Source organism: Condylura cristata, unplaced genomic scaffold (genome assembly GCF_000260355.1).
Source record: "Condylura cristata isolate star-nosed mole 26May11 unplaced genomic scaffold, ConCri1.0 scaffold00034, whole genome shotgun sequence".
NCBI lineage: Eukaryota > Metazoa > Chordata > Mammalia > Eulipotyphla > Talpidae > Condylura > Condylura cristata.
The window spans coordinates 10,282,550-10,310,006 of record NW_004567135.1 but is presented as its reverse complement, the minus strand read 5'-3'; the positions used below and the strand labels follow the sequence as shown (position 1 = coordinate 10,310,006).

The 27,457-nt window shown below is 33.6% G+C and overlaps 1 protein-coding gene across 1 annotated transcript in view; it reads left to right on the top strand.

Moving 5' to 3' along the window:
• The window catches only part of WNK1 (WNK lysine deficient protein kinase 1), a 129,479-nt gene that overhangs the window by 51,947 nt on the left and 50,075 nt on the right, over positions 1–27,457 (top strand). The window contains exons 5-8 of the mRNA XM_004692541.2: positions 2,972–3,192; positions 5,124–5,281; positions 24,815–24,903; positions 26,548–26,767. Coding sequence (XP_004692598.1) covers positions 2,972–3,192; positions 5,124–5,281; positions 24,815–24,903; positions 26,548–26,767 — 688 coding nt within the window. The remainder of the gene's footprint in view (positions 1–2,971; positions 3,193–5,123; positions 5,282–24,814; positions 24,904–26,547; positions 26,768–27,457) is intronic.

Genomic DNA, 27,457 nt, shown 5'->3' with positions numbered 1-27,457 from the left:
GCAGGCGGGGATCGAACTCATGCAGAGGTGGCTTTACTTTCTCAGTGCAGTGCTTTAACCCGCTGCGCCTCAAGGGAAGGCCGCACTTCTGTTTTTTAACTTGGTATTTGTATGTCTTAAAACCTTCATTACTGCTTTCTTTTCTGTTTACATGATTTTTGTAATGTACCATTTTCATACCTATCTCATTTCCTTTGTATATATGTTTTAGATTTTTTTTAGTTGTTACTTGGGAAATACTACTAGCATTATAAATTTGTAACAGGATAGTTTGAATTCATGGCAGCTCAGCTGTAATCATATTCATACTGCAATTTTAATGCATTGTGTTCCCGTTAACACAGATTTATACCTTTCTTATGCAAAGATTTATTTTTATTTATGGATGCATGCAAGAACTGGGTTGTAGGCCAAAAACATGGGACGTGAGAGGATTCACCAAATCAGAGTGGGCAGCAGAACAGGCAGATTTACTGAAATACACTGCTGAAGGGAGCAGTGGGTGAGACAGGAGAGGTCTGCTGCACCATGTGGGTTAGTTCCCTGGCCAGGGATTGAACTCATGCTGACTGTAGCTTGATAGCACTGAGGGAGGCCCCACCAGGAAAAGTCTTAATTTCTCCATTTCTGAAGGATAATTTTGCTGCATGTGAAATTCTTGTTTGATTACAGATATTATATTACGGTAGTCATTAAAACAGGTATGTGGGATAATTTCTGAAATCAATTTTCATTGGTCTGCACATTGTTTCTTGTACTATAGATGCAAAAATTCTTTGCAACATACCAGCCAGTTGAATCCAGCAGTCACAATAGACCACTACAAGATTGTAGAGTTGGTTTAACAGTGAATGATAATGGTTCTTCATATATTAATAGGATAAAGAAGAAAATCATGTGAGCAGTTCAGTATATGTGGGAAAAAGTATTAGACTATTGAGATCTGAATGTTCATGACTAAACTCAGCAAACTAGGAAAGGTAGGGCATGTTTTCAAACAGATAAAAAGCAACCATGAAAAACATTCATATTTGTTACTCTTAATCATTTCCTCTTGAGATTAGGAACAAAGCAAGGTTGACTATTTTTACTATTTATATTCATGTATTGTTTTAAAGGAGCTAACCACTGCAAAAAAAGGAGACAACTAGGTATAAAGATTAGAGGTATAAAGTTACAAAGATTAGAAAGGAAATAAAATTGCTTTGTTTACAGATGACATAATTCTGCACATAGAAAATTCTAAACAAATTAAGATCCTATAACAAAGTTAAAATGTGATAACCACTATTTGATACACTTTTATTATTTTGTAGATAGAAGCTAGCCTCAACTTTTCTCCAGCATTTATTTTATTATATAATTTTCAATAGTATAGGAAAATTTGAAAGAATTACAGAATGGTACACATGTTTGCCTACATTCTATAATCAAGAGCTTTTGCTCTATTTGCTTTACCATATATATTCACCTAATCAATCCCCCATTAATATATCTTAGTTTTATTCATTCCAAAATAAGTTGCAGTACAACTTCAGTATATACTTCATTAAAATTCCAATATTTGTATGCTCTTTTCTTTGTGAGATTTAGATAAAGCAAAAGGACAAATCATGTTTCATTCAATAAGTTTTGACAGTCATTTAATCAAACTCTATTAAGATGTAGAACATATCCGTCATTTCAGTAAATGTCCTTTTTGTACCTCTTGCCAGGTATCTCTGTCCTCATCCTCCAGAGAACTGTGTTTTGATATTTTTTAAACTATAAAACCAACTCTCACCATTTGTTTTCTTTAATTACCCAAATGAAGTAGAATTTCACTTGAATTTATTAACTTTTTAGTTAAATTGTGTGGGTGTTTAACCAATTTCTCTAGAGATTGCTTTTATATCTTTAACTTTTCACAGTATATTTAGGATGATACTGCTTAATTTAATGTAAAACAAAGGAACTTTGTACAAATACAGTTTCACTTACCTCTAATATTTGCTTTTTATACTATTAATTTTCATTACATTTATATATATAAAACCTTTAGTACAGTGTTGTAAGTTTTCCTTTTAGGTAGTCATGTATATTGTAAAGATAGTATGGAAAAATGTAATCTTTCATATTTATCATTTTAATGATCTTCATTTTTTTCACTAAATATTTTCAGATAAATAAAATGTGCATATGAGTTCAGTCCCCATACTTTTATCTTTTCTGCACAGGACAACATAAGAAACACCTGTTTGGGTTTTTTAGCATTAGCCGGGTTACTTGCAATTTATTTCTCATATGCATTTCAGAGATTTGGACAAAGTAACTATGTAGAATTTGGGATTTCCTATATTTCCTTTCCTTCTCTCAGCTAAAAGGGTATAGAAAGCAGGAAATTCTTACTATCTTTACAATATACATGCTAACTTTTTTTTTCTCACGTATAATTCATGCCTGATTTTTTTTTAACTCTCTAGCATCTTCAAGTAGTTGTTCTCTTTTTCACTAGAATTTATAATTAAATCTGTCCAGTAAGAATTGTTCAACCATGTAGCAGACATCAGTCTCTCCCTCTTTTTTTTTTTTAATTGATTTATTTACGCATACAGAACTGGGGTACAGGCTGGAGATCCAGGGGTAGTGAGAGGATTCACCGGAGATAAGAGTGGTGAGCAGAACAGACCAACTGACGAAGTACACTGCTGAGGGGAGCAGCAGGCGGGTCAGGAGATCTACCTCTTAACTTTTAAATGTTTTCAGAGGTGGCTTAATTTTAAGGAATTTATTTTTTTGCATTACCAGAATTTTTCTACCAACTATTTATTATTCTGTCCCCTTTAATTTGACTTAAAGTAACTTTAAAGGTTATTGGATCTTAATATTCTAAATTTGATATTCCCATCTCAAATATGCTAAAGTTAAATTCTTCAAAGCATTAAATAAACTCATATTGATAACCTGTTTGGTATGCTTTGCCTTTTTCTAGGTACCTGAAAAGGTTCAAGGTGATGAAGATCAAAGTTCTAAGAAGCTGGTGCCGTCAGATCCTTAAAGGACTTCAGTTTCTTCATACTCGAACTCCACCTATTATTCACCGAGATCTTAAATGTGACAACATCTTTATCACTGGCCCTACCGGCTCAGTCAAGATTGGAGACCTAGGTCTGGCAACCCTGAAGCGGGCTTCTTTTGCCAAGAGCGTGATAGGTATGTTTCAGATGTACCTTGCAGCCTCAAGGCTTTCTGACATTCCTTTTATTTAGAATCTTGTTCTTTCAAAGCATTTATTCTATGAAATAAACCTTCAGAAAGCCACAGCTTTCTGAATTAATTTTTTGAATTGTGACTTTATGCTTCTTGAATCATCTTGAAGACTATATGCTTCTTGAATCATCTTGAAGACTAATGATATTCTGTAAAGTTAAATGAAGAGGTAAACTTTGTTGACAGACTCCTTTGTCAACAAAGGATTCTGTTAATATTTAGTATTATATATATATTTACTTAATAGAATGTATTACTTTTTCCATAAAAGAAATTAGATGTATGGAGCTTAGTTTCCAAGATAAGTATAGGATTAAATATATGTGTATATTTAAAAATGTTTGTTAAAACTTTTAGAATGTGGAAACGTCACTTCTGAAAGCTTGATTTTATCAACTTTTTTCTTATCCCTCTTCAAAGGTGTGACATATATAAATAGGATTTTCAACATTAGTACTATTAATAATTTGAATTAAAAATTCTGTTGTACAGGCTGCCTTGTACATTGTTTGCATTCCTAGATGACAGAAACAGCCCCTCATTTACAAACAGAAATGTCCTTAATAATTGTAAATGTCACCTGCATTGCAAAGTTGCCCTATTCAGTCTCCAATCTGTAAGTGACAATGCTGCCCCTTCACTTACTTTTACTATACGTTAGAGTATTAAAGCTGGAAAAATAATGAATGCTTGTTTTGGTAAGTTATCATACCTTGAAGAGGATATAAATATTTGGGAACTTGTATTTTTCACTTTACTATCCCCCAAACGTGAGGACAGTAAACGAAACCCATTCATTTTTAAGTGACCAAGATTCCTATCATTTAATAAGAATAGTTCACCTGTAATTTACAGATTTTATAAAGTAGTGGATCATTGGACAGTTGTGTAACTTGAATTTGGAATGCTGTTTTTACATCTTACATAGGTTAACAAGAAGAACAGGAAAGGAGTTATTACAAGCAGAATTTCCTTTTTACCTTCTCTAGAGGAAATCTTTGATTGTCGTTACCATCTTAAAAATCTCTGGCTCAAGAATTTTTGTTTCTTTGTTAAGTCATAGTATGCAAAACTGTTCTTGGAAATGTCCTTCAATTTGAGTTATACAGACTCTCTTTACAAACATTAATAAACCTGTAGGAACATACACTTTGTACTTGTAACTCAGTCTGTAGTTGACTCCATTTGTGAATATGTTTGTTTTTTGCCTAGGATGTCCTTCACTATATTCCTTGTATGTATGGTAGGCTTATTTGTGTTCTGCAGGTGGGATGATAAGTATGTGAAGAAAAGGGCACTGGTGAGTGGCCTTTATAGACAATCACACTGTATTACTTTAAAAAATATTAAATATGGGTATTTCATTGCAAGGCCTCCTTAAAAGTGAAACTGATCATAGTGTCAATGGCAAGAGACTAGCTATAAATAAAAAACTAACAACTACCATCCTGTAGGGGGCAGACAAGTATTTTGATCATTTTTTACCTGTTAGTCTATCCTACAAATAGTTGAAAATTTACATTCTTTATTCCTTACCAGTCCCTTATCTTTTCCTTCTGTTTGTTTTCGGTATGAATTATATCAGTTTATCCCTCATCCAGGAATTTATTTGAATTTTCATAAATAGACACTTGACTATATACCAGTTTCTTACAAAGACCTTGCAGTGGAAGATCTATACAGTATTTGATGGAGCAGCCTAACTAAAAACATTTCCTTCCTCTCCCCCACCTCCCCTCACCCATTTGTGTCTCTTTCTTTTTCTCACCATCCACTTTCTTCTCTCTCACAGGTCAGTCCCTGTGTGTACCCTACACCCACAGTAATGACTGCAACTTCCTCTTGCATTGAATTCTATCCTTCTTTTAATTTAGGTACCCCAGAGTTCATGGCTCCCGAGATGTATGAGGAGAAATATGATGAATCAGTTGATGTTTATGCTTTTGGGATGTGCATGCTTGAGATGGCTACATCTGAATACCCTTACTCAGAATGCCAAAATGCTGCGCAGATCTACCGTCGAGTGACTAGCGTAAGTCTCCCCCTTACTGATGGTTAGCTTGGGTCACATCTGGCAAAGAATCCCAAGCTGAATAACATCAGCCATGCAGAAGAGGACAAAAGTAGCATATTGAGATTATCAGAGAAGAGAGAGTTGAAGTATTTTATTGCTCGTGATACAGGGAGAGCAAAGAGAAAGATAAAGAAGCATGAGTTTATCATGGACTCTCATTGCCCTCATTTAAGCCTTTTTTATGAGATAGTTTATATTTAAAATACTTTAACTCCATGCTTTTCAACCTGTTTACTCATCTAACTTCATCTTACACAAAACTTAACTTCTGTTCTCTTACACAAAACTTAATTTCTGGATTAAAAGTAGTACTAATTATTAAGATGCTTTGTTAACAAACTTTTCTCGGTGGCTTGAAATTTATTGGTTTATGAAATCAGTCATTTACAAGAATCTACAGTATATAAGGTATGAATATAAACCTTACTCTAGTTTGAATTATGTAGTTCTTTCTGCCAAAATAGGTATTTTCTAGAACTGTTCAATGGAAACCTGAAACTTAGTTGTTAGGCCTATAATCATAAAGCACTAAAAGAAATATACTTAATTTACATGTAGGCTTTCCACACATTTTGTAGAAGTTAAGTTATATATATATATATATATATATATATATATTTATATATATATATATATAGGAATTTACTATGAAAAAGTTCAGACTACACAAAAGTAACAAGAATAGTAAAACAAAATTTATTTGATGCAACTTGAATATTGGATTTTTTGCTAGATTTCTTTGATCTATCCTTTTTATTTCCCCATTTTACCATTATATGCTTAATTGTGCTTCTCAAAAAAAAAAAAAATTCTTAGCATACCTGAAAAATCTCACAGTTATTTTGATCATTAGTACCCTAATGTATTTAGATGATTTTCCCTGTTGTTTCAGAGTTTGTTTTTTTTACATCATTTATTTGTACATCATTTTGTGCCTTTTTAATCTCAGTTGTAATCCCCATGGACTTCAGATCACTGGTGTGCCATCACCATATGTTTCAGTTTTTTTTTTTTTAAACAGTATTTAAAACATCATTGTCCACAGAAGATACTTTATTGTCTTATGTCTCTTCGTTGCTGTTATTGATTATATCTTTTAATCTAGAACCATTGCCCCCACTTTTCTTTTTTCATGTTCTTTGTTGAAGAAATTGATGAATTATTTTGAGGAATGTTTCACATTGCACATTTATCAGTTTGCTTCCTTGTGATGTCAACTTTATTCTGTCGCCTGAATTTCTGTAAAAAAATACTTTGAAGGTAGCAATGAGATAAAAAAAAATTTGTAATGAATATTTTAAAACTTTCTCAGTTTTAATTTCTAACAGGGTAAATTCAATAGGTAAAAGATATTTTTAAAAGTCAGCTGGGGTCCTCAGTAATCTTAAGGAGGATAAAGGGAGTCCTGCCAGAAGCTAGTTTTTAAAATTTTTGTTTGTTTGTTTTAAAGATTTATTCATTTACGCATATGAGAACTGGGATACAGACAGGCCAGAGGTGGGGTGGGGAGGGGGAGGGATAGTGAGAGGATTCACCAGAGAAAGAGTGGGGAGCAGAACAGACAGATTGACTGAAATACACTGCTGAGGCGGGTCAGTGGGTGAGATGGAGAGGTTCTGCCATGTCATGTGGGCCACCTCCCTGGGCAGAAATTGAACTTATGCTGCATGGCTGTAGATAGCTTCATAGTGTTATGCCATAACCCATTGCACCACCAGGGATAGCCCCTTAAAATAATTTTTAAAGATGAAATTTTATTATGTTTACCTCTCAACTAGATGTTGTTACTTTTAGGAAAATACTTTAGAATCACAAATCTTAAGTATAATTTCAAGAGAAAATGAGATTATGACCAGTGTTACTAACCATTTAATCCATATTTAATAAAAAAGGAAACATTTTTAGAGAATATAGTTCTCTAAGCAACTACTTATGTATGTTATATATTGTTGTATGCAAAAGCATTTACAGTTTAAATAGTATTTCAATAGTATTTCAAATACCAGAGGATTTTTTAAAAAGCCTGAAGGACAGGGTCCTCCCTGGTGGTGCAGCGGGTTAAAGCACAGCACTGAGAATCTAAAAGCCTCTTCCGCATGAGTTTGATTCCCACCTGCCCCGGAGGTGACCACATGGTGTGGCAGACCTCTCCTGACCCACCTGCTGCTCCCCTCAGCAGTGTACTTTGTCCATCTGCCTGTTCTGTTCCCGCTCTGTCTCTGGTGAAGCCTCTCACCACCCTGAGCCTCTGGCCTATACCCCAGTTCTGTGAGAACAAATAAATAAATCTTTAAAAAAAAAAAAAAAAAAAGCCTTGAAGGACAGTCCATTTCAGCTTTATGAAATTTTTTTTTAAAAACATCTTACTACTATTGAGGTGACATTAGTTTACAGTACTATGTGTGATGCAGAATAGGTTCACCCCTGCTCAGATCACCATCCCACACCTACAGCCAGAGCACCCATCTCCTTTACTACATACCACTGGGCCCCTCCCTATGTTTGTTCTAATATCCTCTTTCCCAACCTCCAGTAGCCTCAATTCCATTTTGTCCTATTTTAGTTTTGTCAGTTCCTTTGTTTTATTCCTTTGTATTCCACATATGAATGCAGTTATCCAGTATTTGTTTTTCATCCTCTGTTTATCTCATTTAGCATAATCAACTTTAATTCTATTCATGTTGTCAAAAATGGCAAAGTCTCATCTTTCCTTCTAGCTGAATAGTATACCGTCATGTATATGTACCATAACCTCTTTTTTTTTTTTATTTCCAACAATTTTAATTTTATTTATGAATAGAAGAACTGGGGTGTGGGCCAGGGTTTCAGGAGGTAAGAGGATCCACCAGAGACAGAGTGGGAAACAGAATAGACAGATATGCTGAAATACACTGCTAAGCAGAGCAGTGGATGAAAGAGGAGAGGTCTACTCTGCTATTTGTGGGTTAGCTCCCAGGCCACAGTGGTGGTAGCATGATAACACTGAGAGTTAACCCCTGTACCACCAGGGAGGCCTGTACCATAACTTAATCCATCTTTCTGTCCTTGGGTGTATATGTTGTTTTCCTATCTTGACTGCAGTAAACGTAGGAGTCCAGTATAGCCCTTCAAATTAGTGTTTTTGCATTTTTGGATAAAGAGGAGTGGAATTGTTAGATCATATTGTAGATATATTTTTAATATTTTGAGAAACTTCCATATTATTTCCATTGGGCTGTATTAGTCTGCATTTCCAACAACAGTCTATGAGGGTTCTTTTTTGCTCTACACCCTCACCAACATTTGTTCCTCCTGGTGTTTTGTTTCTTGATAAGGGCTGGTGAGGATGGTATCTCCTTGCGGTTTTGATTTTGCTTTCTCTTAATAACAAGTGATGGTGCAGATATTTTCATGTGTCTGTAGCTTTGTATGTCTTCTTTGGTGGTATGTATGTCTGTTAGCTATTCTGACCACTTTTTTCACTTTTTTATTTGGTTCCTTTTTTTTTTTAATTGAGTTGTAGGAATCATATTTTCTTCTACTTGTGGGCTGTTTTTTCATTCTAGTTGTAGTATCTTTAACTATGCAGAAGCTTTTTTGTATGATATAGTCCCATTTGTTATATTTTGGCTTTTATTTTTCTTTCTGCTGGAGTGGAATACCCAAAGACATCCCTGATGATAGTGTCATGGATTGTTTTGTCTTACATGTGAGTGAAATCATGCACCACTTGTCTTTTTTGTGTGACTTATTTTACTTAACATAATGCCCTCCAGGTCCATCTATGTTGTCGTAAATGGCAGTGTTTCATCCTTTTTTTTTTAATAGTTGACTGCTTATTTTTTAATTGGGTTGTTTTTTATTGAGCTATATTTAGCTTTTTATATTTTCTATATGTCTTTAATCAATACATGGTTTCCAGTTATTTTCTTTTGTTCTGTGGGTTGTCTTTCTTAGAAGTTAATTTTTTAAATAATGTCCTTAGACAAAGATACTTCTTTTTGATAAAGTACAATTTGTTTTATTTTTCCTGATTTTGGTGTCATCTAAGAAACCATTGCTAAATCTACAGTCACGATCTTTTAGAAGTTTTATCTCTTACAATTAGATCTTTAATTCATTTTGAGTTAATTTTTTTGTATGGTGGGAGGTATGTATCCAGCTTCATCCTTTTCTTGAGACTCCAGTTGTTCCAGTATAACTGCTGAGGAAAACTATTCTTTCCCTTTGAATGGCCTTGGCACCTCTGTTGAAAAGCAGTTTTGACTATAGGTACATGAGTTTTATGTCTTGCCTTTCAACTCTTGTTACATTGATCTGTATTTCTTGATTACTATTACTTTATAGTAAGTTTTGAATAGGGAAGTATTTATTCTTCCCTGTTTATTCTTGCAAGTTCTGGCTATTCTAGCCAAGTTCTTGGAAATTGCATATAAATTTTAGAATTAACTTGTCAATTTCCACAAAGATGTTATCTGTGATCCTGATGATATTACATTGAATCTATAGGTCAATTTGGGCAATATTGCAGTCTTAACTACACTGAGTCTTCTGTTTCATGAACCTGCATTGTTTTTCCACTTACTTAGGTCTTCTGTTATTTCATTCAACACTATTTTATAGTTTTTAGAGTGTAAGTTTTGCAATTTTATTAGAATTGTTCCTAAGTTACGTATTTTTTCTAATGCTCTGATTTTTAAATTTTTCATTATTTGAGTGCTTTTTTAAAATACTGAGCTTAACTCTAGCTGCCTTCCTGCAATGACGTGTTTGTTTATAGTAGGTTTTTTTAGGATTATATAAGATCATTTAATATGTAAATAGTTCTTTAAGTAACACAGTCTTGGCAAGAGTTGATACTTACTTTACCTATGAGAAAGAATAGAAAAAAATGTCAACTCTTAGCCAAATCAACAGTTGAAAAAATAAAAGACTGGGAAGTAATTAACTTCTGGGAATTTTCTAATGAGGAAATAAAAGGTAATTTCTCATATGTTATATTCCAGTTCCATTGTAATTCTAAAGTCTTTGTGTATATGAGGAGATGAACACATGATTCTCAACTTTTTTAGTGGAATAACTACTAAAAGTTTTCTTGTTTGAAAAAATTAGCTGTTGGGGTAATTAAATTTAAGTACCTTTATGTTTTTATTTTTCAAAAAGGTAATTTGCCCTTTTTTCTAGTTGGTTAGGACTTGTTTCCTTTTATTATCCTGTTTTTGCTAGAAGTGACAGAATGGTCGATAATTAACAGATGGAATTTAAACAAATAAGAACTACCCCATTGTCTTTAGATCTTATGCAGATCCAAATATGTGGATTTTATAATTTTTTTCTGTTGCACCATATTATATCAAGCCAACTCTTATTAACTAAGTTTTATTTAACTTTAAAGGAAGATTTGAGATTGGAGGAAAAGAGGGACACAGGAAATTGTATATACCTGAAATTTAAATTGGTTCACAAAATATTTGAGCCCTAGATCTGTTTCCTAGGACTGCCATAACAAAGTACCCCAAACTGGATGTTTTGACTGAATAGAAATGTATCAGTTGATCTCACAATTCTGAGACCAGAACCAAAATTAAGGCCTCAACTGGGTCATGCTCCCTCTCAAGCATGTAGTTGAGAATCTTTCTTTGCCTTGCCTCCTTATTTTCCAATGGTTTGTTGGCAATCCTTGGGATTCCATGGCTTGCATCTGCAACATTTCTATCTCTGTCTCTGTTATCAGATGATGTTCTCCACTCATCTGTCCGTGCCTGTGTCTCCCTTTACATGGACACCAGTTAACATTAACTTAAAAGCCCATCCTGCTCCAGGATGACCTCAACTTAATGAATTATTTCTGCAGTGACTATTTCCAAATAAGGTCACATTCTGAGGTATTAGTAGTTAGAACTTTAACATGTTTTTTTGAAGGACACAATTCATAACTCTTAACAGTTTATGGTTTCATCCAACAAATACTTAACTTTCTACCATGTTCCATTATTTTTTTTAAGATCTAGGTCCTATTTACTAAACTACAAAAATGGTGATAATCTTCTATTACAGTGCTACTGGTTTCCTTCTGTACAGAGTAGACACTAGAATCACTATACAGACAAGCAGTACTTAAGTTACTATTATTAAGTGATTAGTTCTGGAAATTTGTGGACAGTCTTTTTTCCTCTGTGTTGAAAACATAACAGGTTTTAATGTAAAGTGGCCATACTTACCCTTGCTATTGGCCTAACAATAAATAACACCTTGAAGAAAGCAATGTTACTGCTCTCAGGTAATCATTCTGGATTTTAAACACATGGGTTTACAAACCAAAATCCTTTATTTACCTTCCCACGGGGCTTAGTATTTTGCTACCAAATTGACTAGGAAAATGAAATATACATGAGATAGCCATATATTTCAATTCTCTCTCTCAACAACCAGCTTTTTTTCTTATTGTTCTAGCACTATTTCTAACTTGAAACTGGAGTAGATTTTATCGGGTACCAGCAGACAGTTAGCTCTGCTCTTAGAGACATTGATTAGCCTGTTTTCATTTTTTAGTGACAAGTGCTTCTTATTAATCTGGTAAAGGTAACTCCTGATTACATTTCTACAGAAATAAAATTTGGTACTTTAAATGTGTTGGGATCATGGAGTTTTAGGTTTATTTATATAAGTATCAAAATTGCCTTTTTGTTTAACCAATCAAATATGTATATAAGATATTTAGTAGTTTAACTTTTTTTAATGCAGATTTTATGAGTGAGCTATATTAAACTTCATCCCTGTTCCAAACCCAATACAGCAAATTTGATAAGTAAAAAGTACAGTTAAACTCTATTGAATAACAACTGGTTCACCAGAGGCTCAAGACTAATATCAGTATTTTTGTTCATTTCAGATTTTTAGGCATAACACCAGTAAATACCTATTGTAAGCAATTATTTTAAAAGTTTTAAAAAAGCAAATTAGTCTTTTTTTTAAAGAAAAGGCAGTTGAAATACTAATAAATAAATGCATCTTTATTTGCAAATTAAAACTCAAGTTCAGTTGAGAAGAAAAATCAAAAATCCCATGATTTTAGTCAATCTAAAGCATATACATCAGTGTGTTTCAGTATATTCACAGTGTCCTGCAGATATCACCACTAATGTCTGATATTTTCAAGGTTTTGTCCACATTATGGGATGAAGCTCTACTTTCCTTTTTTGTGGCTGAATAATCTATTTTGTGGCTGTACACTTTAATTATATTCTACAGATTTTGTTTCCTTTTAATTTGGTAGTTTCTTTGTTTTCTCAAAGAAAGAAAGCTTTTTAACTATTTGAAGCTTCTAGCCAACTCTTAATTTAGATAGGGACCAGGAACAGGAAGGTTATAATATATATCATTTTAAAAGGTACTATCTCGAAGCCATTTTTTTCCTCTCTCGGCCTTTATTTCGACATTCGACAGTAGATGATGGATGTTATAAGTTACTCTTAATAAGAACCTACCAGTAATTATTTTGTTTCACAGATACCTGGCAGATCAAAAAAATACTCAAGTTGAACAAATGTTCTCAAATTAAGTGCAGGAAATAGTGAAGCATGCTGTAATTCTTGCTGTAAGAAAGAAGGGAATTTGGTAGAACATATCTACTGCTACACGGCTGGAATGAGCCAAACTTGGAGAGGTCAAATGGATATCAGGCACTGACTGGTTTAATTTCGGGAGCTGAAGCTGATTTAAGGAAGAAATAGAAAAACTCACCACCCAGCCTGACAGGAAAGATTAGTATAGCTTGGACTGAATGAAAAAATTCATTTTTAAGTGTGCTTCAGTTTCAAATGTATTTCACTAGTAAGTCTCTCTTAGGCTTTAGTTTCCCCACCTACAACATTGTATGGTAATATATTCATTGTTGCTGTGAGGAATGAAATAGGTGGTATATGTGAAACTGCTTTGAAGACTGGTGTATTATGCAGCTGCTTTTCTTTGTGTAAATATCTGCTGTAACAATAAAGATAGTAAGTGCCTCCTTGCAAACCATTTTTTAACTTCTACACCGCTATTAGAAGTTGTTAAATTATATGTTCGTATGTCATCTATAACATTTTGTAAATACTGGCTGTACAAACATTTACTGAGCACTATGTGCTCAACAGTAAGTTTGGTGACATATAAAAAAACAAAGCAAAATCCATCTAATGCTTTGTTTTAATGCCATAAGCCATGTTACCTGTTATTTCTCACAAATACTACTAAGAATTGTGGGTCTTTTTTAAATACAAAGAATTTATTTTATGAACCTGTTATTAAATGTATATTTATGTGTGTTGTATTCATAGCACATGACCCATTATAAGCATTCAATAATATTTTGAAGAGTAAATGATTGAATTAAAGGAATTCCAAGCATTGTCAGAGTTTGGAAGAGTTAAATTTACTGTGCAAAAGAGGAATGAAGCTCAGAATGACCTTTGAGATATTCAAAATTAACCTTCTAAAATGAAATTGAATTGTAGCAGTAGAATCTGAAATACATATAAAAGCAATAATTTTTACCTTATAATTACCTTCACTTTGTTTTCTGAGACCTATAATTACCTTCACTTTGTTTTCTGATATAGAAAACAAATCATAATTTCACATCCTAATAGCCCTACAAATGTTTCATTACAGTTTTTGATGCAGGAGTCCTTTCTGGTTGGGACTTATCATTTGCTTTTATTAGATTTCTAGAGGAAAGCAGTTGATAGATACTTTTAAGAGGGAGGTACTCAGCCTTTGTTTTCTGGACCTAGAGGAGACTAAGAAGAGGATCTTGGTGACTATACTTGGAATTCCTTTAATCCAGTCGGTTACTCTTCAAAATATCTTTGAGATATCATGTGCTATAAATACAATATACATAACCTGTCATATAAATCTTGGTGAGATTTATAAAACTTTGTGAAGGCCTACTGATAAAGATTTGAGATTCTGTCCATTGTGGCCTTTTGAGACAGTATCAAGGTAGCAGCTACTAGACTTGAGTGATCCAGCTTAGTGACTCTCAAACTTTTCTGTGTACTCATAGAAGTTACTTAACCCCCAGAGCTTTTGCTTATTTATATCTATTTTTTAATGATATAATAGCTTATTTTTTACATCATTTTGTGCCTTTTTCCATCTCACTTAATAATCCCCGTGGACTTCCCACCACCAAATCACCGATGTGCCATCACCATAGTCCAGTGCATTTCCCTCCTCCCACCGTTTTTGATCCCATTCCCCACTCCACCCCTGTAAAATGTCTCTGGTATATAGTTGTTTTTATTATTATTAAAGTAGCTGGAAAAGATCATGCTTAGTTATTATTATTATTATTATTATTATTATTAATCATGCTTAGCAATATAAGCCAGAAAGAAAAGGAAAAATACCAGATGAGTGATGAGTATAAAGGACCAAGGGAGAAAATACTATTTATATCTATTTTTACCTTATTAGAATTGACACCAAATTTTATAAATTTGTTTCTACATTACATATGTTGCAATGTATTGTTTTGGCTGTAGTATATGAAGAAAATCGCCCTTCACACAGATATGTTGAAAGAAATAATCTTGCATACTCCCTAAAAAGATCTGAGGACCCTTAGGGGTCTTCAACCACCCTTTTGTGAATCACTATTCAGATCTTTACTGTGCGCAATATAGTCCTCAGATTAGCAGAATTAACACTGGGAGTACTTGCTAAAAATGTGAAAATTTGTCCCCATCCTAAAACAATTAAATCAAACCCTACATTTTGTAAGACCCAAACATGACTCAGATCTACATTAAAGTTTGAGAAATATGAAGGGAATCAGTGATCAATTGAGATTCCTTTCTGTTCTATATACCTTATTTTTGGTTAATTGGTCAAAAAGTATACTAAATAAAGTTGTATGAAATGTTATTTGAATATATAATCCCATCATTCATGCAAGTAATCATAGTAAGTTAGAAACTTTAACCTTACATATAATTTTTCTTTTTCCTGTCTTATTCAGAAGTTGATCCTTTTTTTTTTTTTTTCTTTTTCAGAAGTTGATCTTTTGAGTAAAAAATGCAAAGTAGAAAGGATGGAATAATGAACACAATTTCTTTAAGGCAATTAGAACTGTGTTAGAGTCCTTAATTTTCTTTTAAAGATTTATTTATTTATGTGTACAAGAACTAAGATACAGGCCAGAGGCGCAGGGGATGAGAGGATTCACCAGAGATAGTGGGGAGCAGAACAGGCAGATGTACTGGAATACACTACTGAATCGGAACAGCAGGCAGGTCAAAGAGAGGTCTGTCACACTATGTGGATCACCTCCCTCGCCTGGGAGGATCACCTCCCTAGCCTGGGATCGACTCATGCTGCAGTAGCTGTGGGTAGCTTCATAGTGCTGCACTTTAACCCATTATGCCACCAGGGAGGCCCAGAATCCTTAGTTTTCTAAGAATAATAACACAGGTGGCATTCACTTGTGCTTTATTTCTCTCAGCTATGATAACTTATCTATCCTCTGTTACCTATTCTGCCATCTATAGTCCCCGTTTGTGTACTGTCAATTACATACTTCCTAAAGATTTATTTATGCATGCAGAACTGGGGTACAGGCCAGAGATTCAGGGGCTGTCTTAATTTCATTAATTTCCATTCCCAACTTCTAACTTTCAGTAAAGAATAAAAAAGGAAATTCATCTTTTGCTTTTCAGAAGTTTTTCTCATGGAGTTCCAAGTACTGAGGTAAATATGGGTACTTAGCTAAGTGTCTAGTTTATCCAGTGATTTATATAATTAGATAAGCAATAGTGATGATATTGTGCTGAAATAAACCTTGAAGTGCTGTACTTCATACTTTTAAGTATGCTTTGAATATTAATTTTAGTAAGTATATGTTAGTATCAGTTTACCAATGACAAATTTATTAAGAGAATAGCTTGGTTAGCCATTGAGTGAGATGTGGGTCCCCTAAAACAGATTCCCCCCCACCCCTCTCTCAGCACTACCACTATGCCTGATCTCTGGTTTCTATCCCACATCTACTATGTATATCTGGCTGTTAGTAATCAGTAACCTCTCACAAACACTACAGGGTGTTCTATAGATTTGACACTAACTTAGAAAAGGGATACAAAGAAGAATATTTTTAACAACTAGGGATTAATTTTTAAGGTGTAAAAACTGCAAAACTAGTCCATTCAGCCTTAAACTCCCATTTTCTTTTAAATGTATTTTACTGATTATTCACTTAATAGCCATTGATTATATATAACTGTATACATAAATACAAAACTATATTTATATAGCTATATTATATATATGTGTGTGTATGTATATATATATAATATAGCTAGCTTAGAAACACAGCCATAAACAAATAGATGCTTCACTGTTCTCCTGCCTTCTAATAGGTAAACATTGAAGTAACAATTATGTGAAAACAGATGGATTTTATTAGATATGATAAACTAGCATGTTTTAATCTACTTGAGTTGGTCAAAGACAATATTTTTGAGAAATTGTATATATGCTAAGAACATTATTGCCTCCAGTACTCTTCACCAGAAATTTGTATATAACTTGTCCCCCTACTGGTACTAAGCCTCTCAAGGACAGGTTTCTTTTTTCCTCTCTACAGGGGAAACTCACTACTGTTTGACTTTACAGTGGTACATTGCCTTGTAAATAACAGATGATAGCAGTGTAAATATCAAATAAATATGCATCCTGCCAGACATTTTATTAAACACTTAACCTGTGTTATGTAATATATAATTCTTCCAACAATAGGAGGTAGAGGGGGTGGTAGTACTGTTAATTATCAACAGTTATATAAGTAGCCTGAAGCCCAGATGACAAGCATCCAGAAAATAACAGTTCTAATTCCAGATTCCTCGTTTATATCAAAATGTACTGAATCCATAAATGTTTTGGTGTTAACCTGTGACCTGTAAGCATTTTAACCTGTTTGTAGATCCCAATGTGAAGGTGATAATACAGACTATGATTTAGTAATTTTATTATTCTCTGATAATAAATTGTTTTATGACATTTCTACACAGGTAATTCATTCAATTCTCTTCATGTTATTTGCTCAGAAAGCCTTCCTTGCCCCCTCTAAAACGTTTCTTGGTAAACAGACTTCACTCCTGTCCCTTATACTTTCTTTTCTTCCCTTTGTTTTTATAACTTTTTCCCTCTAAACCTAAAAAGGGAAAACAATGATAGTAAAATAATCAGGGTACGTGAATAGAATAAATATAACAGTATTGCATGTTAGAGTCATGTCTGAGAAGTTGAGAATTCCTGTTCAAACACAGAAAAACTTAATCTGTTTTAAAAATCTCTGCCTTTGGTAATGTGAAAATCCAAGTGAGTAGTAATATGTTGGGCACAATTTTTGTCTACTATTGAGAAAATAGAAACAAGTAAGCAGTGGCATCAGTTTTTTATATACGTGATAGTACGTTTGAGGTTGGAGTCATACACAATCCAGTATACATCCAGAGAGTAATGAACCTTGGGGAATCATGAGGTAAACTAATTTCCTTTGATAGAGCTAGCTGGATTTGGTAGGGTGTTCGAAGAGACTTGTTTTCCAGTGGGATCATAAGGTATGTTCAAATTCCTGTAAACTAATGGTTCATACCACTAAGAAGCTGGCTGAATCCAGCCTTGTAACAACCAAGTTAGAAATAATGGGGATTTTTAATTACTTTGTTTGTGTAATGTGATTTTGTCACTGATTTCATTAGCCTTTGGGTTGCAAGGTTTGAACATTCTGTCTGGGAAAACATAATTGAAGCAGTTAGGGCGAAATTCCTTTTAGTTTTTATATAACAGATTGCAGTTTACCTTACTTTTTTACAGAAACAAGTAAGACTGATTACTGATTAGAGTTGGAAAGTTGATAAAATTGTGTGTGTGGTTTTTTTCTTTAGCAGTTGGAATTTTGTCTGCTGTCCAAGAGATCTAAATGTAATGGAATTAGCTGGAACGGTTTCTTTATAATTTTACCCCCTTTTTTCCATCTAACAAACTTGGAATATACCTGTAAAAGAAGAAATTGTATTAGGAGCTATATCTTGAGAATATTTCACCTGATTTCAGTCATTTCATTACTCTGCTGTGATTTTTATTAAGATTAAAACTTCTTAGATCATTAATCTTAAAAAGTTTTGGGTATCATCCCCAGTATTCTAGGTGCTAAAGAACAATTGTGAAATTTTTATTTCACTTTTTATGAGAAAAACTGATTTTAATTATCCACACTTCATATTGATCTGTTTGATTTAACAGTAGAATACAGATTGGAAGAGTATAATAGGAATTCCACTTTAAAATGAATTATAACAGTGTTGGGTTTCTTTCTGTAAATAACTTTGTTGACTAAAGATTTGTTTTGATACTATGTAATTGCTGCCTTCTCATATGATTTGAAGTATAGGACTCAGTTGGCTTAAAACAAGGTGATAGGGGATTATAAAGAGTATTCTTATCAGTGAAAATGTACCATGAAATACATGAAGTATTCAGTGAATATCCCATTTGGATTTACTTTGGGGGGATGGAATAGAGAAGTAGATATATGTTGGACTATGAGGGCTTTTCATATCAAGTTAAGGAAGTTAAAAGCACAATAACATAGACTAGAAGTAACATTGAATTAAACTTTGTAGAGTCTGGATTCTTGTTTTTGCTGTACCATTGACTGAATTCTTTAACCTCTGCATTATAAACAGTCTTATTCTACATGTTAAGGATAATGCAGTAGATCTTGCAAGTAGATATGGCACTGACTAGGCTACTTAACTGCAGATACCAGTTGAATTCATGACATGACTCTGGCCCACAGTTGTCTCATTTGAACAAGGAACTGTCATGCAGATTCTTTCTAGAACTCTGATCCTGTGGCCATCTAGTAGAGGTGGAGAATTAGTAACCAGTTTTAAACAGTGTGTAATATGAGTTATGTCAGGTGATTAAATGAAGCCTAATCGTTGAACTGGCCACAAGGTAAAATAAGGATTAGAAGAAATTGGGGAGAATCTAAATAGTGAGGCCCATTTTAAATTGGTCTATGCTTAAACAGGTGGGTTCCAGTTGGTGCCGACCATCCACCCTCCCCCCCAAAAAAAACAGGGCTTTTGGCAGAATTAAATAAAAATCTCATTTTGTTTGACCAGAGATAGAACTGTTTGCCAGTTGTTATATATCTTTGTTTAAAAAGACCATAGGAATAATGATACTTAATTATTACGAGAGAAAAAGGATCCATGAATGACTAAGGTTTCTATTCTGGATCATGGAAATAATGATAGTACCATTGACATAAGCAAGAAAGCCTGAAAAACCACTGAGAGAAAGAGGCAATAGTTTAGGTAATTGTTACCTGTATGTTAATGGTATTTCTTTTTTTCTATATTGAAAATTCTTGCTATGATAACAACATCTGTGCTCTTATCTTGTGCTACCATTGTTGAATAATTGAAGCCTCAGTGCCCATTGTCCTGCTGGGGTTCAAGCTTACCAAATTAAATGGGTAGAACTCTATTCTGTTGCCTATCATAACAGTGCAGTGAGCAGTGCTTTTTGCTCTTATCTTTATTAATGTCCTGAGAGTTTGATTTGATTCCATGAGATCTTCCTGGCAAAAGGAAATATCCCTGGATAGATATATGTATATTGCAGCCTTTAGTAGAAGGGAAAGGAGAAGAAATTCTTCCCATTTCTGTGTACCTAATCCATAGCTGTTTTGTTTAATGTAACGTAAGACAGTGCTAAAACAGTTTACCTTAAATTAGGTAAACAGGAACTGTTAACCCTACCTTTCAAGTGAGTTGAAAGCACAGGCTTGGTATAACTGAGAACCCAGCCCTAGTATTGTGGTTTCCTTATTCAGTATTTGTTGGCTACATATTCCAAATTTATATCTTGGTGATTAAATGCAATCCTTTATTTCAGAGACATGGTTTGAACATGACTAGGGGAGGAAAGAGTGTTTGGAAAGATTTCTAGTGTGAGTTTTGAACTTAGAGAGGCAGGGCCAGTGAACATGATGGGCGGAGCTTTGATCAAGTAAAAAATTCCCTTTTGCTTGTCCAGGAATCTGTTGCTGTTGGAGGAGAAGCAGGAAGAATAGCAGCAGAACAGATTTCCTGATATTCAGAATGTAGCTTTGTTTAAAGGTTTGGTCTTTGATAATTAGATTATTGGCTAAGCAGCATATAAACTCATGTCTGATAGTTGGGGAAGGATGAATAGTGTGAAACAAGAAGCTGTACTACAGCCTGACTTTGATGTCTGCCTTGCTTATGCTGTAGGCTAATTTACTCTGTTAGTTTATATATCCCATCCATTTCCCCATTGTTTTCCTATAACATCTGCTTTGCTGTTCTTTTCTCATGGATTTTACAAAGAAAGATTTTTGCTCTGTGTTTGTCATCGTAAATTCTCATTGCTGCTGTTGCCCACAGAAGGATTGTGTAAGTGAGGTGGGTGAGAATTTCCAATATATACAAAAAATGTATTGTCACTTGGTGATACATGTAGAAAGTTACGTTAAAATCATGAATTTGTTTATTGCAGAATGCTTTAAAACTATTTAAATTTCTATAATTTAGTGAACTTTTGTTAAATTTTATGTGAAGAGGAGAGATTTTTCTCAATTCTGAATGGTTGAGAAAGGTTTTGCTTTTATGAAATTTACCCTAGCACATTTGAAACTTAATCATTTAAGATACAAGTGCTTGGACTATGGTGATGGCACACATATGATTTGGTGATGGGAAGCCCACGGGGATTACAACTGAGATGGAAAAATGCACAAAATGTTGTAAAAATAAACATATTATTTTTAAAAAAAGATACAAGTGCTAACAGTTTTTAAGAATTGGATTACTGTTTTACAGCTCACTTTAATTTTCGCAGCAAATTAGGTGGGAAATTATATGATGTAGAATTTAAGGAAAAACATGCTGTGAAGTGTGCATGTTTTAGTTTGTCTTAATTCAAATAAAGCAATATCTTATGAACATTTCTCTTGTGCCTTAATGTGCCTAAGGGAGTCAAAATTGTTACTTCCCTTTTTAGTATTCTATTACACAAAATGGCCTTTTTTTTTCAGTGTGATAGATTTTTTTTTAATAATATAGCTTAATTTTACATCATTTTGTGCATTTTCAAAATGGTCTTTTTAAAAAAATTTTTTAGTACTTTTGCTTAATGCAGAAAGACATGTTAGCATCCCATACCAACAAAAAAATATGACATGGCACTGTTGCCTAGAAAGATCCTGTGCACTACCAAAGGAAGGAAGGATATTACTAAAGCCAGTTGGTTGCTGGCTCTATTTACCTATGTTTGTACTCTGTGTTTTGTATTTTGGAGTCTAATGCTGAATAAGTGAGCAAAACTTTGCCTTTACTGGTCAGAATAGGATCTGAGTGGATCTAAATCAAGAAAAGGGATAACATTTAAGAGACTTTCTAGGCTCTCACTTGATTGCCTTTGTTGAAGTATATATGTGACTAAAAGGAATTAAGATATGTCTTTTACCTTTAAAACAACTTCTTAGCCACTACCTTGTTTTCTTGGGTGCTTAAAACCATGTTTTAAAGTAGTATAGACCAGGGTTTTGTTTGTTTTGTTTTTTAATTTAAAAAAACTTACCAGTTAGAAAATACATATTGAATTCTCTTTCTTTCTTAAGAACAAGAAGCTGGTGAGTAATGATGAGTATATTAAAAGCTGTAATCTTTAAATTTTAAGTGGGTTTCTATTATATAGCCCAACTTGTCTGTGGACCACTGTCAGGATCAGTGAGGTTTCATTTTCATTTTTTACAATTTGGGTTATTTTCAGTATGCTACAACCCCTGTAAATACAGCCTTGCTTCTTCTAAAGTGATTCAGAATACCTCTGCTAGATTTGTTGATAATTCTAGTTTCTCTATGGTAGCTGACTGGTGAAATTTCTTACTTTTTTAAAAAAGATTTATTTATTTATGCTTACAGAACTGGATACAGGCCAGAGGTGTGTGGTGGGTGAGAGGAGTCATCAGAGACAGAGTGGGTAGCTGGACAGGCAGATTGACAAAGTACACTGCTGAGGGGTGCAGGGGGAGGGTCAGAAGAGGTCTGCTGCACCATGTGGGTGGGTCAGCACCCTGGCTGGGGATTGAATTCCTGCTGCATTGGCTTCAGAGAGCTTCATAATGCTGTGCTTTAGCCCATTGCGCCACTAGGGAGAACCCCAAAATTTCTTTATTTTTCACAGTAAGTGGTTAATAGTAAGCAGCCTTCATTTTTTTTTAAGATTTATTTATTTGTACATACAGAACTGGGGTACAGACCCAGAAGTACAGAGGTGGTGAGAGGATTCACCAGAGACAGAGTGGGGAGCAGAACAGGCAGATCGATGAAGTACACTGCTGAGGGGAGCAGCAGATGAGTCAGGAGAGGTCTGCTGCACCATGTGGATAGTGGATCACCTCTGGGGCAGGCAGGGATCAAACTCTTGCAAAAGTGGCTTTAGCTTCTTAGTGCTGTGCTTTAACCACTGTGCCACCAGGGAGAGCTCAGCCTTCATCTTTTAGGGTCAACTGCTAGTCCAACAAAGTTTGTCTTGGCTAGTTTAGCACCTGCTATACATTTGTAAAGGCAGTAATATCACTTAATACAGCAATGGTATAAAATTTTCCTTACCTAAATCTCAGCCTTTGAGAAAGCATAAATAGGTAAATCTCATGTGACAGTGATGAATAGTTTCTGGTTTTGTTATTGTGATCTTGTGCCTAATTTTAGGGTCTACTATTATTTCTGAATAAATAGGAATTATTGTTCGTAAAGTGGTCAATGTTAGGTTTGGAGAGGATTATTAGATTATTATTAAGGATAACTAAGGGTAAAAGTAGGTTCGCTATGGATCTTGATTATTTTTTGAGAGAATCCACTTCCTTTTAACTCAAAGCCATCTTTTTGGTGATTGCCTTTTGAACTCACATCATCAAATTTAATTATTCAAAGAGCTTTCAACCTAGATACACATTTAATTCTAGCTGCCATGAATATAGGTTAGGTAAGCTAGAGAGGGATTATCCCCATTTGCTGAAGCTCAGAATTACTTCTACTTTTCAATTCACACTGAATTCAAGTAATTTCCAATATATCTATGTTAGATTAAAACAGAAGCTCTTTAAAAAAATAAGCCTACCAAAGAACTTTTAGTGTACATTATCTTTTTTCTTAAAACAATCCCCATTTTCTAAACATTAGTTTGAAATGTCAACTTGCTCAGTTTAAGCAGTCCTTTCGTTTGAGTAGCATTATATTCTTGTTTCTACTGGAATTATATGTAAAGACAAAGACAGTTTAGGAAAATTTAGCTGGATTTGAAAAATGAAAATAGTAATCTTTGCAGTCTTACTCAGATATGAACCTTATTAGTAAGTGGATTTAACTTTAGTATCAGCAGAACTTCTTCGCTATGGAAAATTGGCCCTAGTGGTAAAATCTTTGCTATGGAAAATTGGCCCTAGTGGTAAAATCTTCCAGTCAGTATTTTTGAATAATGCAGTAAGTAATTAATGAAAATGATTGGACCACAATCCAGGTATTTAAAGATATTTTTGAGCTTACCATTAAATATATTTCATTTCAGTCTCATAGACTGAGTGCATTTCTGTGATTTCTCTCATTAGTAATTTTATTTTGACATATATTGACAGATAATAGATTTTTAGCATTTATATATATATAGTCCCTGTGTTTTTGGGTTTATAGATTTTTAGAATAATACCACTTGCATAGTTTATCAGTATAGCTACTTCAGCTCAAACCATATGATTGCTTTGATGAGAAATAGAGATGTTATTTCCACTACCTCTCAGATAGTAGCATTTTGTAATGTATATTTTCCACAGAATGAAAATTTGGTTTCCAAAAAAAAACCTATGAAGAACCTAAAATATCATGATGCTATTTAGTTTTTTATATATTGGCATGGAATTTTCTTCTGAAATTAATTGTAAAGCTTATATTTCAGTATGGATCTAAGATCACTTTTCATTCTGTTTTACATATTTGCCAAATAAATACGTCAATTCATGCCCATACATGGATTGTTCACATTTGGCATTCAAGATAGTGAAATGCTATGCTGATAAATCTGTTAGGGAACAAGGTTGAACAAAAGATCCAACCAATTAGAACATTTGACCTTCCTTTCATTTAATAACTTACCAGAAACACTACAAAAGATGTTGTCAATGGACAAAATTTTTCTCTAGCTTCAATATAGCCCATAGGAGTAAGTGACTCCACTGTGTATTACTTGTTTTCTTGAATTGCCACTACCCAACTCTTGATCCTGCAAAGAACAACTCTTGATAGCAAATCAGAAAAGAGTCAAGATGGCAAGAAGACCAACCTAGTAGCACCCTTGCCAGTCAGTTAAATATCAAATCCAAACATTCTCTCCAGAATAATGTGTTTGTGTTACAATTTTTATGGTTTTCAGGGCGTGAAGCCAGCCAGTTTTGACAAAGTAGCAATTCCTGAAGTGAAGGAAATTATTGAAGGATGCATTAGACAAAACAAAGATGAAAGGTAAGTTGCCTCTTTGGATCTTGAATGTTGCTTAAACAAAAACCTAAACTGAAATGTGCTCTGAGTACCATTCAATCTAAGGTATTTTGTGATTAGTTTTCCCATTTATATCATATAATTTTAAACTAGAGTTCTTTCATTAAAGGTATTCATATTAGAAATGCTTAGGATGTTGTAAAAATGGTATTTGGTAGAATTTAAGTAAGCCAGAACTGCTTTAAGCACATTTATTACATTCATTGAAAACTAATGTACAAGTTTTGTAGGGTTCAGCCTGTAACACAGCAGATGTTTATTAGTCTTTTATCCATTAATTCTGAAAGGTAAAATAAAATCTTGGCTCTTTAAAATCAACTCAGCCATACAGTTTTTGATATACTGTCATACCAGAATTGAAGATGAGCAAAACATCAAGATTCCTTTTAGTAAAATGAGACAACTTTGTCCAAAGTTTAGGAGGAGATTAACTAGTCATTTACTAAGAGAAGTTTTTTCAGAGGTGTGGCAAATATCTCATCTGCATAGCTGATTCATCACCCATTAGCATGGCAAAGATCCATTGTCTGTTTTTGAAAAATAATCTTTCTTACTATACTCCCTTACCCTCCAAAAAGAAAAAGTAGACCAGCCAGTATAAATATAAATTGTATGTAACTTGAGCATAATCTGCCTTCTGAAGAATGTGAACAACCTGATATATCAACCAAATTAAAGAACACCATATCTTTACTTCTCCAGTTTTCTACTCTCTTAAAAGTTTGTTGTGTGGAAGAGCTTAACATCATGGCCCTTCAGGCTTTTTAGTAGAAATGCAGTTAAGGTTTCTATTTTTATACACAGATTGGAAGTAAAAGTCCTTAATCTCTTTAAGAACTTATTTTACTATAAACAAAGGAATATTTGTTTCCAGTCTTAAAATGTATTACTGTTTCTTCCCTGGGAAATAGCTTTCACTGGTATTTTGAGACCATTTATCTATTTTAAAAAAATTGTTCTGTAATCAGACATCTACTTACCTAATGCAAAAAACAGTTGAACAATGAATTGAAAGATTTTATTGGGGTAAATAAAGGTTATTGCAGTAAGAGATCTGAAATAGAAAATGAAAGAGTTAGCTTTGTTTTGATTTCACCATATATAACTTTTATAACTATAAGCAAGATTTTCATTCTCTCAGCCTCAGGAAATGATACCTCATTGGAAATGGGTCAAGGATTAGATGACATCATGTATGTGAGGAGCTTTTGTTAATTTATAAATGCTATGTAAATAACTTTGGTAATTGAAGCCATGGTATTCTAAGCTATTTTTAATTTAATTTTGTTTTAGGCTATTTCTAATTGCTGTTTTTAGTATACCGTTAAATAATATAAGGTTATATCATTAGATTTTTTTAAAGGTTTCTTTCAGCTGATACTCATAGATGAGATTGTTGTGATATTCTGTAAATTGAGAGTTAAACTCTACAGTTACTATTCAAATAGAACAAATACAAAAGTGAATTATAAAAGGTCCTTTGGTTTTCTTTTCACAGTCCTTTTTTCATTATTGCAAGTATAACAATAATCAGCACCACCTCCTGAAAATTACCAATTTCGATCTAATGGTATTCTATTTTGTTTTTGTTTTTCTTCTCTTTGTAAGATACTCTATCAAAGACCTTTTGAACCATGCCTTCTTCCAGGAGGAAACAGGGGTACGGGTAGAATTAGCAGAAGAAGATGATGGAGAAAAAATAGCCATTAAATTATGGCTACGTATTGAAGATATTAAGAAACTAAAGGGGAAATACAAAGATAACGAAGCTATTGAATTTTCTTTTGACTTGGAGAGAGATGTGCCAGAGGATGTTGCTCAAGAAATGGTAAATTAATACTTGGCAGCTACCTGAAAATTGTTGTAAATTCATATACATTTATACTGTTGAGTCAAAAAAAAAGTTTATGAAGCAGTGTATATGACACATCCCAGCGATACAAAATTGTGTTGATTAATGACCTTTCAATGATATTTACATGTAGCTATCTGTATGAATGAATAAAGTAACTGGATAATTAGAATTAAATATATGGCCTTACAATGCATTTTGAAGTTATTTGGAAGTTTCTAAGCTTAATGACTTTTATTTTGTTTACATCTGTTTAGTTAGAATGACAAATAAGGTTTTCTGCACACTGTTATATTAGCATTTGAACAATCATCTGGATAAATTCTATATCAAATTATTTTTATTTTGAAAGTTTTCATTATCAATTATTGGTAAACAGCCATTGGTGAATCTTTTTTTTTTTTTTAAGTATGTCTGAAAGCACCATCAAAAAGGGAGCATTTTGCCAACTTTAAACTGTTATAGTACCTAAGATAGCCATTTATTATGCAAAGATACTCAGAATTTATAGGAACCATTTTATAGTATCTGCCTCTGAAAAGGTATCAGGTATGAAAGACATACATATATATACATACACACACACACACACACACACACACACATATACACATCCAGAAAATACCACTCCACCAAACCTTTGAGAGAAGTCTTTCATTATTTAGC